The sequence below is a fragment of the Lonchura striata genome, chromosome 9 (genome assembly GCF_050655825.1).
Source record: "Lonchura striata isolate lonStrDom1 chromosome 9, ASM5065582v1, whole genome shotgun sequence".
Classification (NCBI taxonomy): Eukaryota; Metazoa; Chordata; class Aves; order Passeriformes; family Estrildidae; genus Lonchura; species Lonchura striata.
In genome coordinates this window covers 8,188,610-8,204,521 of record NC_140711.1, presented here as the reverse complement: position 1 = coordinate 8,204,521, position 15,912 = coordinate 8,188,610, and the positions used below count along the sequence as shown (strand labels likewise).

The 15,912-nt window shown below is 43.9% G+C and overlaps 1 protein-coding gene across 8 annotated transcripts in view; it reads right to left on the bottom strand.

Annotated features, from left to right (window-relative positions):
• Window positions 1-15,912, bottom strand: part of DGKD (diacylglycerol kinase delta) — a 59,574-nt gene that overhangs the window by 41,739 nt on the left and 1,923 nt on the right. For 4 of the 8 annotated variants that reach the window (XR_014957165.1, XM_021544386.4, XM_085587065.1 and 1 more), the window contains exons 1-2: window positions 15,584-15,756; window positions 232-342 (exon numbers count right to left, since the gene is read on the bottom strand). Coding sequence is in view for 7 of the 8 variants with exons in the window: in XM_021544386.4 (XP_021400061.2) it covers window positions 232-342; window positions 15,584-15,733 (261 nt within the window). In the remaining variant the exon portion in view is untranslated. Of the gene's footprint in view, window positions 1-231; window positions 343-3,264; window positions 7,512-7,553; window positions 13,889-13,930; window positions 13,993-15,583; window positions 15,757-15,912 lie in introns of those variants that run through there. The other 4 variants (XM_021544388.4, XM_085587064.1, XM_085587066.1 and 1 more) reach the window with 4 other exon arrangements.

Here is a 15,912-nt window from a genome sequence, read left to right as displayed (position 1 = left end):
AAATGTGGAAAAATCAGTGTCACAGGTCCGCAGATGCTTCATTTCAAAACTAAGGATTTCCAAGTGTGAGGCAAAACACAGGGATCTTCTAGTTAGCTACAAAGCCTGAAGACCAGTGCCTAAAGAGCTCTTTTCTCTGCTGAGGGCTGCCTCCCCACTGACACCCATCTGCCTCCAAAGCCCCTCTACTGACTTCCTTCCTTAGCCTCACTGGTACTGTCAGGACCTTACCTTAGCAGTTTTTGCATAGTACAGCGTTCGTCCTCGCAGCTTAAAGTATCGTCTCTTCCAGCGCTGGAAGGAGCTGGTCTGTTTCATTAGCATTCCCTCTTTTATGACAGTCTACAAAAGCATCAGAGGAGAGCAGTGAAACGTAGGTTTTACTAACAGGCACATTTTCTGCTTCCCCAGCACACACCTGTAGGGGCACAACTGGACTTGGAGACCAATAACCTCAGTGCCCTCTGCTGGAAGCGTTTCACAGATTCATTCAGCAAAACTGAGCAGCGACTCTCATGAACAAACAGCCCACACTGCGGTGAGGTTTTACCCTTGTCTCCAGTGCTATCACGATACCAAAGAAGATAAATAACTTAAAATTGCATGAGTGTTTCCAATCTAACAGTGATTTGGGGAGTGTAACAGTTAAATTCACCGAGGTCGGATTTCAGTCACAGGTAATTGCACCTTTCATTTAATTGGCATCTGATTACCAGCACAAACACACCTAGGATATCTGTCTCTACCTCCAGCTGTGCCTTGCAAACCAGCATCTACCTGGCACAGAGGTGGCAAGGTGCAAGCCCAGGGGGTGAAGAGTGAAACCAGAGCAAAGAAGTGAGCTATATCCAACATCAGCATTTGGTATTCTTCAGATAGTCTTGGCCCTGCTTCGGTACTCTCTGGCCAGCTGCCATTTCCCAGGGCTGCAGTGCCAAAACTGTCTATGCACACTTTCTTTCTTTAACTGCTTTATAACTAGACTGACATATCAGCATACACAGCCTCATATGCTTGCTCATATACTTCGCATATGTGGGGGTATGGATTTAATCCACATATACTTAATTCAGGTTTGAATACCAACAGCTACATGAAAATAATCTCAAGAACTGCAGCTCAGAAAGACAAAAAAGTCGCAGCTGAATGTCCAACCCCAAATTCTTGATTGGAAATACTGCCCAGGAGCTGCAAGCAGTGCTATGTCATGCCTTGATATCACAAGAAACCTACTTCTCCTCCCCAAAAGAGTTGCAGGAACCTACTTCTTGCTGAGAGAGCCCAACACGATAAACACACAGTTAAAACACAGGACACAAATGGTCTGACAATCTTGTAAGACAGGTTATTCTGTATCTTGGTGCCAGGAAAATGACATAGCTTTAACATACCAGAGGTCTCGGTGGAATTCAGGTTTGTAACAGTCAGGTCGCTGATAAGTATCAATTCACAAACAGCACCAAATGGACACTGCCAGGCTAATACAGCACACAAAATAAATACTCTTACTGATCCACAGGATTTAGTTCATTTTAGAACTCCTTCCAGGGCATTAAACTTGCTTTTTAAATACTATATATATTTCTAATGCGCGCCTTTAGTTTTTGGAACAGCTGTGGATTTTGATACATTCCACATACACTGGCCCTTGCCAAGCTCAAAGCTTCCTCAAAAACCACTTTGAAAAAAATGCTGACTATAAGGAGAAACATCCGTCTGACAATATATGCTTCTCTTTTGCTAGACTGAGCTATCCTCAAACTGGCCTGAGAGATCACAGGGTTTGGACCACCATGGTGAGGCCTCTACTCACAAATCAGCTGAGAAAGAGCAGGGTCCACATTCCACCAGATCCTAAAGAGAGCTGTCAGATATAGAAGCCACTACAATCTTTCTCCACTGTGTTGGGAAATAGAAAAGGGGGAGAGCTCCCCTGTCTCCTGGAAGAACAGCATCTGCCTTGGATGCTGGGCCCTGGCCAGCTCCAAGGTTAGCAAACCCTAAAAGCCTCATTGCTTCCCAGTGGTCTGTTGCACAAAGCCACCTGCACAGTGGAAGAAATACCTGCCAGTGCTCAGGCAAACATCAACTTATTGTGCCTGCTTCAGGCAAACTGGGAAATGCCAAACTCCACACCACTTCCACTAGAATGAAAGAGAAAATAAAAATGCACAATTGAGGATTAAGCTCCTATAAGGAAACGGCAGTTTCCCATAGCAGCTCCCCACAGCTCTGAAGCAGTCACTGAAAGGCATCCTGGCACTCATTTTCACAGGATACAGCAGCAGGAATATACTCAAAGAAGCTATAAAGCATCTAGTAGTGGCTTTAGGATCCAGAAGCTAAACACACCATAGCAAAAACCAGGAACAAAATGTTAAACCACCTCAGAGCTGGTGTTATGTAAATAACCCAAAATTCAGACATTATCTTAGCTGAAGCTTCAGCATAAGAGAAGACAAAGTGCAAAGACTAACCAAACAGCATCCCTTGCTGAAACAACCCTGCAGGCAAGGCCAGAGCTGAAGGCACTCATCTGGAACCCAGAAAGATGCATTCATGCTTCTACTCTGCCATGGACTTTTTATGAGCTCCCAATAAAGCAATTTTCACTCTGAAAATTTGGGAAGGCGTTGGGGTTTTATCCCCCCTCTGTCAAGTGGAACAAACAGCACTTGCCAACTCTGTGGAAACCCACTAAAATATATATTTCTCTCACAAGTTATTTTAATGTCCAGCACCTGAGTATCAAAGAGAAATGTAAAGTACCAGCATCCAAATTACAACATTAAAGAAATCCCACATTTCTACAGCTTATTTTTTTACAGGGAAGAAAATGAGAAAGTGGCAGGAGATATTCCAGCTTAAGACAGAAACATGGAGTAATTTTTGCATTCCCTGGAAAAAAACACATATAAATATGTGAAAGCAGCTACTGAACTCTGCAAAGCCCTGAACCAAATCAGAGAGGAACTAAAAATCCTGGGGAAGACTCCTCAGTTGAAAAGCCCAAAGATATCAAGTCAGTCAGGAGGCTGATGAAAAACCAGCAACTTGCAGAAAGAGATTGCAGAGCTCTGTTGCTATGTTTGTTTACAGCTATGGTTAAACTGGGGTCAGCCAGAGCCCTTACACACGCCAGGTTCAGGCAGCATCACTTGACCCAAACTCTTGCCCAGCCCACCAGCACAGTAACTCTCAGCAAAATGACTCTGCCTTCCCTCAGCTCCCACCTGCTCCCTCACCTGAGTTGGACTTACTCACCTCTGCACAAGACGTGCATTCCTCCATTCCTCTTTTACACCCTTTTTTTGTCTTTACCAAAACGCTACACTTGCAGAGGTCACCATGCTCCGGCCTAAGCGGCAGTTCCTGTCATGGCCAGGCTCTATCTATGGAAAACCTCACAGCTACCCAGCTCAGACATGAAAGGCCAGAGCAGCTCCTTCTGCTCACAGCAAACACGCCTCTGGTTCAGCGCTGCCCGTCTCTGCATGAGAGCAGCCAGGCTATTTATAGGCACTCAGTTCAGCACAGTTTGGTGGGTTTGGGCGGAAAGGGCCAGAGATAAGATCAAGATGACTTTATAAAATGATGTAGACATCACTGCCTTTCTCTTCCTCTATTTTGACTTTACAGCCAAAGGACTTGTTACTTGCAGAGGAATGCAGCTGCAGAAAATGAACTGGGGAGAGGACCTGGCTGCAAAGTGACACAAATTAAATAAAAGGGGGGAGGTGAACAGCTACTCCTGCTCCCCAGCCTCTCAGCAGATTTTTAATTGAAGAGCTACTCTGATCAGATTACTAGGCATGTAATTCATCAAGATAAAAGTGAAATTGCTTCTCCCATAATGGAAAGAGAGTGTTAAATCTATTTTTAGTATCATATATTGGATCCTATGGGAAAAGCTACTGCCCTGAAACACTATGAGGATGCGCATATAATTATCCACATCCTATCCAGGATAAATACTAAAATTGTTTGCAATGGAACTGTGCAGACTTTTCTATCCAGCTGAGTCCCTTTCCAGTGTGGTGTCCTGTGGCATGGCATTCCATGGGCATGGACAACACTATGAAAAAATGAATTATTGTCTCAGATCAAGTGTAAAATGATGTGATAGTGGTTTCAACACTGATCCCTTTTATCATATTGCAAGTCAGTGTAAAAAAGGTTACTGAAAAAACTGACACTTTAAAACAACACTGTACATAGCAGAGTGTCTTAGGAAGTCTGAAAAGAACAAGATTAGATAACTGAAAGGCAAAGCCTAGGAAATTTCTAACATTTTAGTATTTATCTTTGGCCTTGAAGAACAGCAACTTCCTGTAGAAAAAAATTCAGTTTATGGCAAGCAATACACAACCCTTCCCCCAGCTCATCCCATTTCAAAACTTGACATTTAGGAACAGCAATAATATGTTCTCAGATTTCTCCTGTCAAAATGGATGCAGGGTGCAGGCCTAATCCTGAACTGACAAAAGAAAAGTTTTACCACTGACCTCAGTGAAACAGGAATGGTTTCAAACAACTCATAGGACTTAAAAAAAGAACTTAAAAGAAAGAGAGCCTTATGCTTCACTGTTTCCCCTTCCGGCCTTGTAAGAACAAGTAGCCAAAAGATTAACAGGAGCTGTTCAGAAAACCAACATGACAAAGTTGTGTTTTTGGCAGCACTGCTCCTCTGAGGTGTCTCTGCACCCAGTAACCCATGTCAGGTGGTCAGAGATTAAGTGTGACACAGATTAAGTGCTTTCTACACTGATGAGTGACTCTACTAAAAGTTAGGAAGTATCACGTCAGATTTCAGCTACTTTCAGATTACATCCCTTGTTCTCCTGCACATAGTAGTGCTCACCAAATGAAACACAGGAGTAGACAATCCCTTCCTGAAGCTTAAAGCTATTGCCCCATTTGGAAGTAGGGCTCTTAATAAAACTGATTTCCTAATCTGGAAAACAAGCCCTATTAGCCAGACTGAGGGTGACTATCAAGCATGTCCAGCTGTCAGGCTGGCAAGTGTCCCTCAGCACAGGGAGGCTCCAAACCATGTTTGATAGAGACAGAGGAAGAACAATGCAACTTATTTCACTACTGAGATCATAACATATTCTTAGGGGCAAATACTCAGTGCAGCATATTAAAAACAAGAATTATGCTTCACTGACACATCTTTCCAATGAAGAAAAAGAACTATGTACAAGGTAACAGCACAATGAAACAAAGCTATCTAAATAGCAACTCAAGAACCCCAAACCTGAAGTCCCCAGCATGTGGATTTCTCTGTTGATCATGTGTCTTTAGAATGTAAAAACTTTTAAGACACACATAGTTTCTATCTGTATGTACCACAAAACACTGATTCCAAACAACAAATAATTGACTCAACAAAGCACCAAATGCAGAGAGGAAAAAACAAAATGCAAAAGTATATGCAGAACTGGGCTATCTTTATAGATAATTACTAGGCAATTTTAGAGAGAGCTGAGCCCCAGGGACCAAACAACCTCATCTAGTCACCGATTTTGAGTAAACCATGGCAAAAAGGACAGGAGTAGGCCTGCAGGCACTTCAACATGGCCATGCCATGCTAGGGCAGGTACAAATCTGAGTGCTGTACCTTGTGGATGAAACAGTTTTAGTAGATGGTGTCATAAAAGCTCTCCTCCTCCTCATAAACGTGAAACTAATTAATATTTAGAAATCAAATAAAACACAGTAAATCCAACAATGAAACTACAGGAATAAATCTAACCAACCCCACAGAATAAGACATAAAATGTCAAAAGGGTAGGGGTTAACAAGCTAATCTGAGAGCAACATCCTTCACCAGACAGTGGTCACACCCTGGAAATTAACTCCAGGAAGCTTGGACGGGGGAAATCTGGATCAGTAAAGCAATTCCAACGATGGAACACACAGAGAGCTATACAGATCTATAGGGGAGTACAAGGTAATTACAAGTCGCATAGTCCTGTTTGGAAATTCTCCATTAAATGCACTTTGCTCTTGAAAAAGTAAAAATTGCATTAGGATTTCTTTCACTGGCATCAAAAGAGCAACACATTATGAGAACTCACTGCAAAAAAAAGGACTCAAGAAGAGAAGAAAAAAAAGTCAAAGCTGGAATCAACTGTCAAAATAGAAGCTGGGGCAATGAGTTGGAGGCCCACCAACAGAAGATGAGCACTACAACTGAGGAAGGGGGTTACAGTACAGACCCTTGTACAGCCACATGGGAAAGCCTAAGAAAACTCTCCTAACAACATCCTCCCAATTCTCCTCTATTGTAACCTCAAGACCTGCTGAATGAGCTGGACTCGGCACATGCAGTGAGAGACTAAGGCAAGCACGGCCGACAGCTCTCCTACAGCCTCCCTGCAACTCCTGAGACAGCAGAATTCAGAGCAGAGCACAGCAACCTATCCATGGAGTAGCTGAGATGTCACTGAAACAGGTAATGCAAGCTCATTCTCCTTGTCCGCAATAAAAAACAGGAATTGGCATCAAATACTGAAAAGGTTTTCATTTGTCTTGGCACAGATAAATGGTCACACACTTCATTCTTCATTAGTTAATGCTGCAGCCAATAAACAAAGAACAGGTCTTTGAACCGGCTTCTTTCAATATCAGGTTCAGCTGCTATGACTCTCCTGAAAGGGATGCACAGTCACAGACCTAAAGTGAACAAATTACCAAATGAAAAATAATTTGAGAGCACATAAAAATGTATATGGGAAAGGAAATATAACATACAGTGAATCAACGCACAGCTCCTTGGTAAAATGAGCCCTGTCAGAGAGCTCCAAGAAAAGTATTAAAACAGATGAATATTCTGGTCAGCTACTTAGAAGGGAGAATAAAAATCACACCAGTACACCGATGCAGGATGAGTTAGGAGCTGGTCAACTCCTGGCACACTAACTACTTAAGCCTCAGGATGCTTTCCATAGGCTCCCAGCATCCTTCCCAAACATATTTATTATAAGAGGAGAAACTGAGCACAAAACACCAGCCAACTATAGCAAAGATGAAAGATAAGGGCTCAAACCCATCCACAGAGATAGCTAAAGCCAAGAAAGCAACAGTTTAATAGCTTAAAATTTTGGAGTGGAATAAATATATAAAATTGTACTAATTAAATGTGAACTTCATACATTTAAGGCCAAAATGAAAAGTTCTACTGTTATTTTTTCTACCATCTAAAATTATATATACATGACTACATCCCTTCCTTGGGCATTTTTCCCATACACAAAAAATGTCAAAACACATTACCAACTATAAAACCTTCTGTCTATCACAAGCTATGCACCACCACCACAGAATCCCCTGTCTGAACTCAGAAGCATGTGGCTCTTCTGCTGAGGCACAACAATCAAACCTCATTTGGAATCATAGCTTGTATACAGAACCCTCTAATGCTGCAGCCTGTACCCCCATAGCCTAAATCACAAGCTCTTGTATTCAGAGCAACAAGTTACTACCAAAATCACGAGTCTAAGCCCCCCATCCACTTCACCAGTAAGCAGAAGGAGCCAGGCACTCACCATCGTGGGCTTGTCAGGGCCATCTGACATGCAAGTACCAGGTGGGGAAGTGTGACCAGTGCGAGCACAGAACAGCGAACGTATGGGAAAGCACATGCAGAATACAGCTGCGGATCTCATCCTCACACTCATCACCACCCCATCCTTCCCACACCGCTGAACGTCATGGAGACCTTGGCCAAGTGGAAGGAAAAGTCAGCAGAAAGTACCAGTAAGAGAACTTCAGGATATGGGAAAGTGAAAGTTATACCTTGAGGAAGAAAACTGAATCCTTTGCCCTTGTGTTGAGGAGGCTGAAAGAAAGACAGCTTCCTCCCACTGTGTCAGGACTCCCATCACCTCTGCTACTGAATTCTGCAAGGAGTCTTGTTTGGTAGGGACTGGTAGATGCAGAAGCAAATCCTCATCCTTTTACTCCAACTAGTATTCAAATAGATTGAGAGCAGAAAGCGGCTTTTGGCCTTCAGCCATTTAATTAATACTTAGGTATCTTAGAATTTATTTTTATCTCATCTGTAACAACTGTCGTAATCAGATTTTCCATATTTATGTATTAAACAACCTATGCTTTTAAGTTTTTTTTTCCTCATCTATTTAACATCGTTTTTAAAGGATACTGCAAAGTTTTAATTTGTTTTTCCACTTCCCCTGTTTTAATGTCCTGCAAATACCTCTGATCACGCCAAAGACTTCTTGATCAGCACCAGCAACAACAAAAAAGATGAGCACAGCCCTGAGAACACCATTTTGTTAACTTTCAGCTGAACAGAACAGAAGGGGATGGTGTGAGTTCCCAGAACACTGATTTTTAATAAAGCCTCAATGACAGATCTATAGAGTGCTCTGCCCTGCCTCAGCTGAGAGCAGTTCCAAGAGCAGGCAGCTTGCCTTGCCTGTTTTATCAGACACATCTCTGTCTTTCAGAGATCATGAAGGTAGCTGTCCCACAGGGTAAGACATTACCTGGAGCTTGCACCACCTGCCTAAGTTCCCAGGTCTGGGGATGACCTAGGTGATTTCTTGCATTTAATACAAGTATGTATCTACATTTTCCCTATAGGAAACTGCAGATGGCATCACCTTTCCTCACTAGAAAATTACATTAATAAATTTACTAAAGCTTGCAAGTCTCAAGTGCAATGTGCTCAATATAAGCATCATGTGATTAAGAGGGCATTTCCTTTCTTAAAAAAGGCAAACCACAACATCAGAACAGTGATCAGATGTAAAACTTTTCAACTTAGCAATGAAATGGTGAGGAAACAAAATGTTCTCCTATAAAACCAAATGAAGCAATCCTGTAACAATCAATTGCCTAATTGAAGTGGTAATGTTTAGCCATCAAGCCAACCTTTTCCTCTCTGGATGAGAGGAGAGCAGCCAGCTTACACCTCCTCCTCTATGTAAGTGCTCTCATGTCCAGGTGTGGTCCAGGGCCTGCAGACTGCAAAACCCATACCCTGTGGAAGCACTGCACTGCTGCCTCAGAGGTGCAGCACTACTAACAAGGCATCCACAGGAAGTTCATTACTTTCTGAAGTGTTTTATATAAAACATGTGAGGAGGGACCACAAACCATGGGAGCTGATGTGGAACAGTGCTGCCGCCTCAGCTATTCTGCCTGAATCTCAACTACCCCTGGATGAATATCCCACCAGGCTGCAGTACCAAACAGAAACATCTTAATATAAATTCTTAGTGAAACAAGAAGCAACGACCCATCAAGTAAAGAAAAAGCAGGGAACAAACTGTTTCAGTGGAGACTTAATAAAATATCCTTCAAATAATGGTTGGTGCATTTGAGATCTTGAAAGAATGCATTCCAAGAGGAACACATGTTCACTTGGGACAGTAGCATGCCACGAAATTTTCAATGATGCTGTGCCAATATCTAGGGTAAACCTTAAGCTTTCCAGGAATAGGGAAAAACTCTCTATATCTCATTTGTGCCTTCTCTTACACATGCAGGTATAGCTGCTATTTCAGAAAGAATCAGACTAGATTTGTAATTAAAGAAGATAAAGTTATGCAGTGTCTCACATGGTATACTGGATTTCCTAATCAGGTAATCTGGAGACAGACATTTCATAGTCTTCATTTATAATCCTGTACTCCTCCAAAGTTAAAACTCAATTTTTCTGAAACGAGATGTTTTGGGTAAGGGAAAATACTCTAAATATTTTAATTAAGTTTTATTTTTAAAAAGCAAGCAATTAAACCAAAACATTCAATACCTAAGTTTTTTTTTTTTTTCCCTCTAATTTTATTAGATAGAATAATTAGAAGCCTGGAAATGTTTTAGTGATGTGGTCTAAGTAAATCCAAGCTCTCAAAACATGCAAAAGTTTAATATTAGTTCTTTAGTTCTTGGAACCTGATCTATAGTTAGAATGAATGAGAAACGCTTCAAGTGCGTGTGGTTTTGTGCTTTGTTTTGTTGTACAGTGGGGTTTTTTAGTTTGGGTTTGTTGGCTTTTGGGTTTTGTTTTTTTTTTTTTAACAAGGAAGTAACAGCTGTTACTTTCATACAACACCCAAAACTCTCCAGCAGCAAGGCAAAGTTACAGTACACCACTGGAAACAGTGTTGGGAGGTTTCCCAAACTGTGTCAAAATAGACGAGTCTGAAGTGCACATGAAACAGAATGTAGATTAAGGGACAGAAACATTCATTCAGCCTAAAATCCTACCTGTGTCTTGGTGCTCAGAGAAGAAACTACTATATGCTTACTGCGAATCCAAGAAAATTCATGCCCTTAAACCTGTGTTCAAGATGTTCAGTTTCAGTTCAATCACAAAAACTTCTTTTGAACAGTTCTCACTCTCTTTAGGTGAAGAGTTCCCAGTTTCTATCTGGATCAAAGCATAAGCCACAATTTATGACACATGAAGATCCTAAAATGTCCTCTTTCAGACAGCCTTTTAGAAGTCAGCAAAACAAAACATACAGACATTTTAATATGTTTTACTGGAAGATGACACAGACAGAATATGAATTAAGTAATGAATTCCGGAAAATTCTTTCCTCATTTCTTGCTTATTTCTCTTACAATATTGCTTTACTGAAATGCTTTGCTTCTTATCATAATACTTCTTTCAATACTTGTATTTCAAACTAATAAACTTCTCATTTTCCTCACTCTAATCTCGGGAAACCTTAAAACACTTGCCCTCCAGAAATAAAAATACCACTTCTTTACCTATAAGATGGACATTTTATCTAATAGGCAATACAAAAAGAAACAAAATGAGCTTTCTTCAGCTGCCCATGCTACCCACCATATGTCTGAGGACTCAGTGTAGTACACTCTGGAAACTTGAACAAAAAAACAGGAGAAACACTTTGCTTCCCCCTCTTTTCCTTCCTTTACCCTGCAGGGTGGCTCCAAGACCTCAAGGCTACTGGTCAGAAAGAGAATCACAACTTCCCATAGCACCAAAAGCATCACCTATATCTGGTACACAGCACAGAAAAGGGAAATGTGTTAGTTCAGGTACTGAACAGTCTGTGCACTGCAGCATAAAGCTCAACACCAGTTCATCTGTACTGCTTTTCAGAATATAAATGAACTTGACATATCTCCGCTACCAGAGCTAGGCAGCTTCCCAGAAAGTTTGGAGAGCTGCTCACTCTGTTTGCAACTCTCGTGAAATATACACTGCAAACTTGTCTTAAAAAGTTCAAGGCAATGATAAATGCTTATAAAACTGAAAATATTACAGAGAAATTGCGTGTGAAAGTAAACAGAACTTAGACTGAACTAGTCTAAACAAGAAGTTCTCCTGATGCCACCCAAGGACGCTGCTGAAATCCTGTCTGGTAAACAGAGAGCTCAACATACCAAAGCTGGCAGGCTGGAAATCCCACAGAACTGATGAATGAAATGGGAAAATGGCCTGTTCATCCACCCTCCAGCTTTCTGAACGTTGTAATGTGATGCTGGAAATGAAAGGTCAAGTTCAAAGGAAGAAGCACATTTCACTGTCAGAGCTTATAAAAGGTTCTGTGCTCCTTGGTTTCACACCCTCAGCTCCCAGGAGCACTTGGAGTATTCCTGTGCCTCGGTCCATGCTGAGTGACAATGAGATGACACTACCACTTCAGCTGGTTCCAGCCAAGGCCTCAGCACTGCTTAGGAAGTGGGAGCAAGGTCCTGCAGTTGCCTTTCCTCACACACATCTTCCTCCTCTTAGCTCATTTCATCTCTTTCCTAATTCCTATCCATTCAAAAATACTTAATCTGCAGCTGCACCAACACCACCTGAGATCAGAGAGGAGCTAAAAGTAGTGCACTCAGGCCTTATGCTGGCATAAGTCTGTCAGGTCTCAAAATGGCTGATGAAGCACACAATTCAGCCTCTGCTTCTCAGACAGCTGAGACAAGACCACTCACATTACCTGCTACACCTTACAATTATTATTATTACGGTGATAATAATAATTAAAAGACCCCTATAGCTTCTTCTCTGCCTCAAAAATTCTCTCTAGCTAAAAGCAAGTAAGTACATTAGAACACAGTACTTCACTTTCCAAACACTGAGCCTTCCACTTCCCCTGCCCACTGCCTCACAAGGGACAGGTTTTCTAGCTGAAGAGATGTTACCTGTGATTTGCCTTTAGACCCTGCACATCAACACCTTAGTCCTTAAACATCCAAATGATTCCACTTGCCCCACTACTATCACACCAAGCTACTTCAGTCAAATACAGTTGAACAATTGTGGGGATTTGAGACAAATTCATTGAAGTTTTATGGTCTTGCAAGCAAGCAAGCAGCTTTACTTTAGGAAAACAGTTGACAGTACAAGAGGAAGGAAAACATACCTTCAAAGTGTGACAAACAAGTAAATTCTGAGGAATTCCATGGGCACAACATATTTTGTACTCAAGCTGCGGTAACAGTAAGCTTCAACGGTGATTTAGCAGTACTTACAGGCATGGTCTTAAGCTAACTGCAGCAAAAGATGTGGTCAGAAGAGATTTATATCCTCAGGCCATAGTAAAAGTCTGCCTGCATCTCCTACTGTCACTGACAGACCTGTCCAACAGCTTCTACAGCTTACAGTAGTCAGCACTCTATCATTCAACAAATTCAGAATTAGGTCTGCCTTTAAAAAGGAAGCAAGCTCTCAAAGTCTCATCAAAACCATGATTATCCACGAAGTTGTCTTTGCTTCTTGCCCTGAGGGCAAGGAAAGAGTATACATGCAGCAGCATGCAGAAAAGACAATGACAAACCAAAATGACATCAACAAGCAATAGAACAAATCAATCCTGAATACCAGAATACCTGGGCTTACTTGGAAAATTTGACAAGATATAGTCAAAGGTTTTTGGCAGGTTAACACACAGCTGTTAACCTGTTACTGTCTGCAGACATTAAACTCTGTTAACACACAGCTTAATAGCTGTAGACAATATCTGTCTATAATACTTGTTCTTAATATGTTTATGTTTGTATATGCAAGTTTCATCTTTTTCCAGCCATGCTGACACCAGAAGTGATGTAAAACAGGGAAAACTATTAAGTAGGGACAGGAGGATGCATTCTGCTATAGCCAAACAAAAATACAACCCAATGCACCTTTCACCTTAGCATCTCTAACATCCTGCTATAAGAAAGAGCTCCCACTTTGACAGTGGAAAAGTCTGTGTATCCCTGCTCTCATCACAAACACCACCATGGAGACAGAGTATAGCATCCTTCCTTCCTGTTCACATGAGACCCCTGCCACAAGTGGTGTTAAAAAATCCCAAGGTTCATCCAATCTCCAGCAAGCCAAATTCTTAATATTCAGCATGCTGGATACAGTAAAATATTTCAAAAGGCTTGTTTTTTTTTCACAGCAGAATAACAGACTATCTTAAGTCACCTAGTGCTCCAGCACGGCTGAGATCTGCTTGATACAAAACATCAACAAGTTTAGAGGGCTCCAGGGATTCCTGGTGTGGTCAAAAGAACCATCTCACAGCCCAACCCCACAGTGCCTCAGCCCAAGAAGCCAGCAGCAGCTCCAGCAGCACCTGACAGATGGAGGAAGCAGCCCCGTCACAGTCCTCACGTACCACTGCACTTGTCACAGGGGTTTCTTAACTGGCACCAATGCAGCTAAAGAATGATGTGCAGCAGAATGATGGCAGGTCCTGTGTTTGAAAGCAGGGCAAACCAGCCAGCATAAAAAAGAGCCCTTTGGATAATGCTTCAGACACTGCAACATGCAGAGACATTTACTGTCCTTTGCTATGAGTACAAGAGAAGCAACACTGAGCGGCAGCACCAGTGCTGAGCGAGCTTTTGCATTCCCACAGCTGCACCGTGCTTGTCCATGCTGCAGAGACAAGGTGAGCATAAGGCAGATGATGACAGAGTAACTAACCTGGTATTTCTAAGCAGAAACACATGACACAACAGTCCAAGAGTTACACAGGAGCTTAGTGGCTACAAAGAAAAATCATGCTGCTATAATAAAAAAGAGTACAGAAAAGGGAAACTCCCTATGTGTGGCTCCCAGTCTAAAATTGAAGGAAACCTTCACATCTTCTTTTACAGTAACAACACAGAAGATCTACAGTTTTGGTTGTAATTGCAGAATGTTGTTACTGTCCATAAAAAATGGTGTTATTGTTCCAGGATGAGCCACAGAGGGATAAAATATGACTGAGCCAAGGGAACCTGGGTGGAAAGTAGTGTTACCTTACCAGGAAGGCAAAGCAGGACAGACAAAGCTGGGAACAAAGACTAACCAGCTGTAAGATCACTGCTTGACCAGACAGAAAGCTAAATATTGCTATATGGGTACAGAAAGGTAAAACAGCACAGCGCAAGATGGGGAGAATTAGGATACACAAAAAGGATGGGAAGATGCTGAGGGAGGCACCACACAAAGACTGCAGGGAATAACGAGGGCTGCACCTTCCAGAGTAGAGCTATGAAGATGAGACAGTGACTTGTGCCAAGTACAACTGGACCATGGAGGAGGGAGGTGTTGAAAAGCAATAATGGAACACTGTGACAGGGAGCTATGGCTGGGATGCACAGAGGTTCTCAGGGAAAGCATGGGGAGGTGAGGAAGGCAACCATGGCAACTGTGACATGAGGAGAAAATGGAAGATGGAGCTTCATGGGACGAGGATGTCCTTGAGGATTCAAATACCAGGTAAACGGAGCAGCACTGGGGAGAAGGAGCCCAAATCTGACCTCTATGACTCCAAGAAAATATTACAGGGAAAGAGGGTAAGAAGAAAAGAAGTAAGATGGGGTTCTGCTGAGCCTGGCCACACTGCTCCCTGAGCTGGGTAAAGCTCCCTGGGAGGCATGAACCTGGGCACTGAGAAGAAGGTGGCCTAAGCCAGGCTTATGGGGAGAGGAACTGGAGAGGTTCAGGCACCGGGGGCAACTTCAGGAGCCCCTGAGGGCAGTTTGTGGGGCACTGGCAGACACTGAAGGGGATTTAGGGGACAGCTGCTAACGGGCACCTGAGAAACAGTTAATTATGGGGATCTCTGAGGGGCATTTTGGGGTTCACAAGTGCCTGGACAGCTGTTGGGGGTGCTGTCAGGGGGTCTCTGCGCTGGAGGTTGAGGGTCGCCAGCAGGACCCGGAGCGGTAGTTGGGCTGTCACCGAAAACGACGGGATAAATAAACCTTTCTAACACGGACAACATTTGTTACAATTAAAGATTTTCCAGCCGACGGGGAAAGGGGGAAACGGCCGAGTCGCTGAGGAGCGCCTTGGCGGATGTGAGGTGGTCACAGGCAGACTCCTGAGGGGTCGTTGTGAGGGGAGAGGAGTGGGATGTGAGGGGGACCACCGGCAGCTCCCTGGGGGACGGGCTCGGTGGCAGGCCCCAGGGGGAAGCTGCGGGGGTCTCTGGCAACTCCCAGAGCGGCGGCCCGGGCTGGCGGAGGCGCGGACCGTGCCGGGCGGGAGGGAGAGGCGGCGGCACCGAGCGTAACGCGGAGGCAGCGCCGGCCGCAGCGCCGCCAGGACCCCGAGGCCCTGCCCGCGGCCCCCTCCCGCCGCACGCACCTTCTGGCGGATCTGCCCGGACGTCGAGACTTTGCGGATGAGCTTCTGCAGGGAGCCGGGCTCCTGCTCCGGCTCGCTGTCCGACGACTCCTCGGGCGCGGCGCCGGCGGCCGGCTCCGGCTGTGCCTGCTCAGCCCCCGCCGCCGCCATGCTGCACGGACCGGCGGCGCGCCCGGCGCCCCCTACCGGCCCCGCGCGCGCGGCGCCCCCCAGCGGCGGCCGCGTCACATGGCGGCGGCGGGAGGGGCCAGGGCGGGGCAGGGCCCGGCCGCCGTGACGGGACGGGCCCGGCCGCGGCTCCCGCGGCTCCCTAAGAGCCGCCCGAGCAA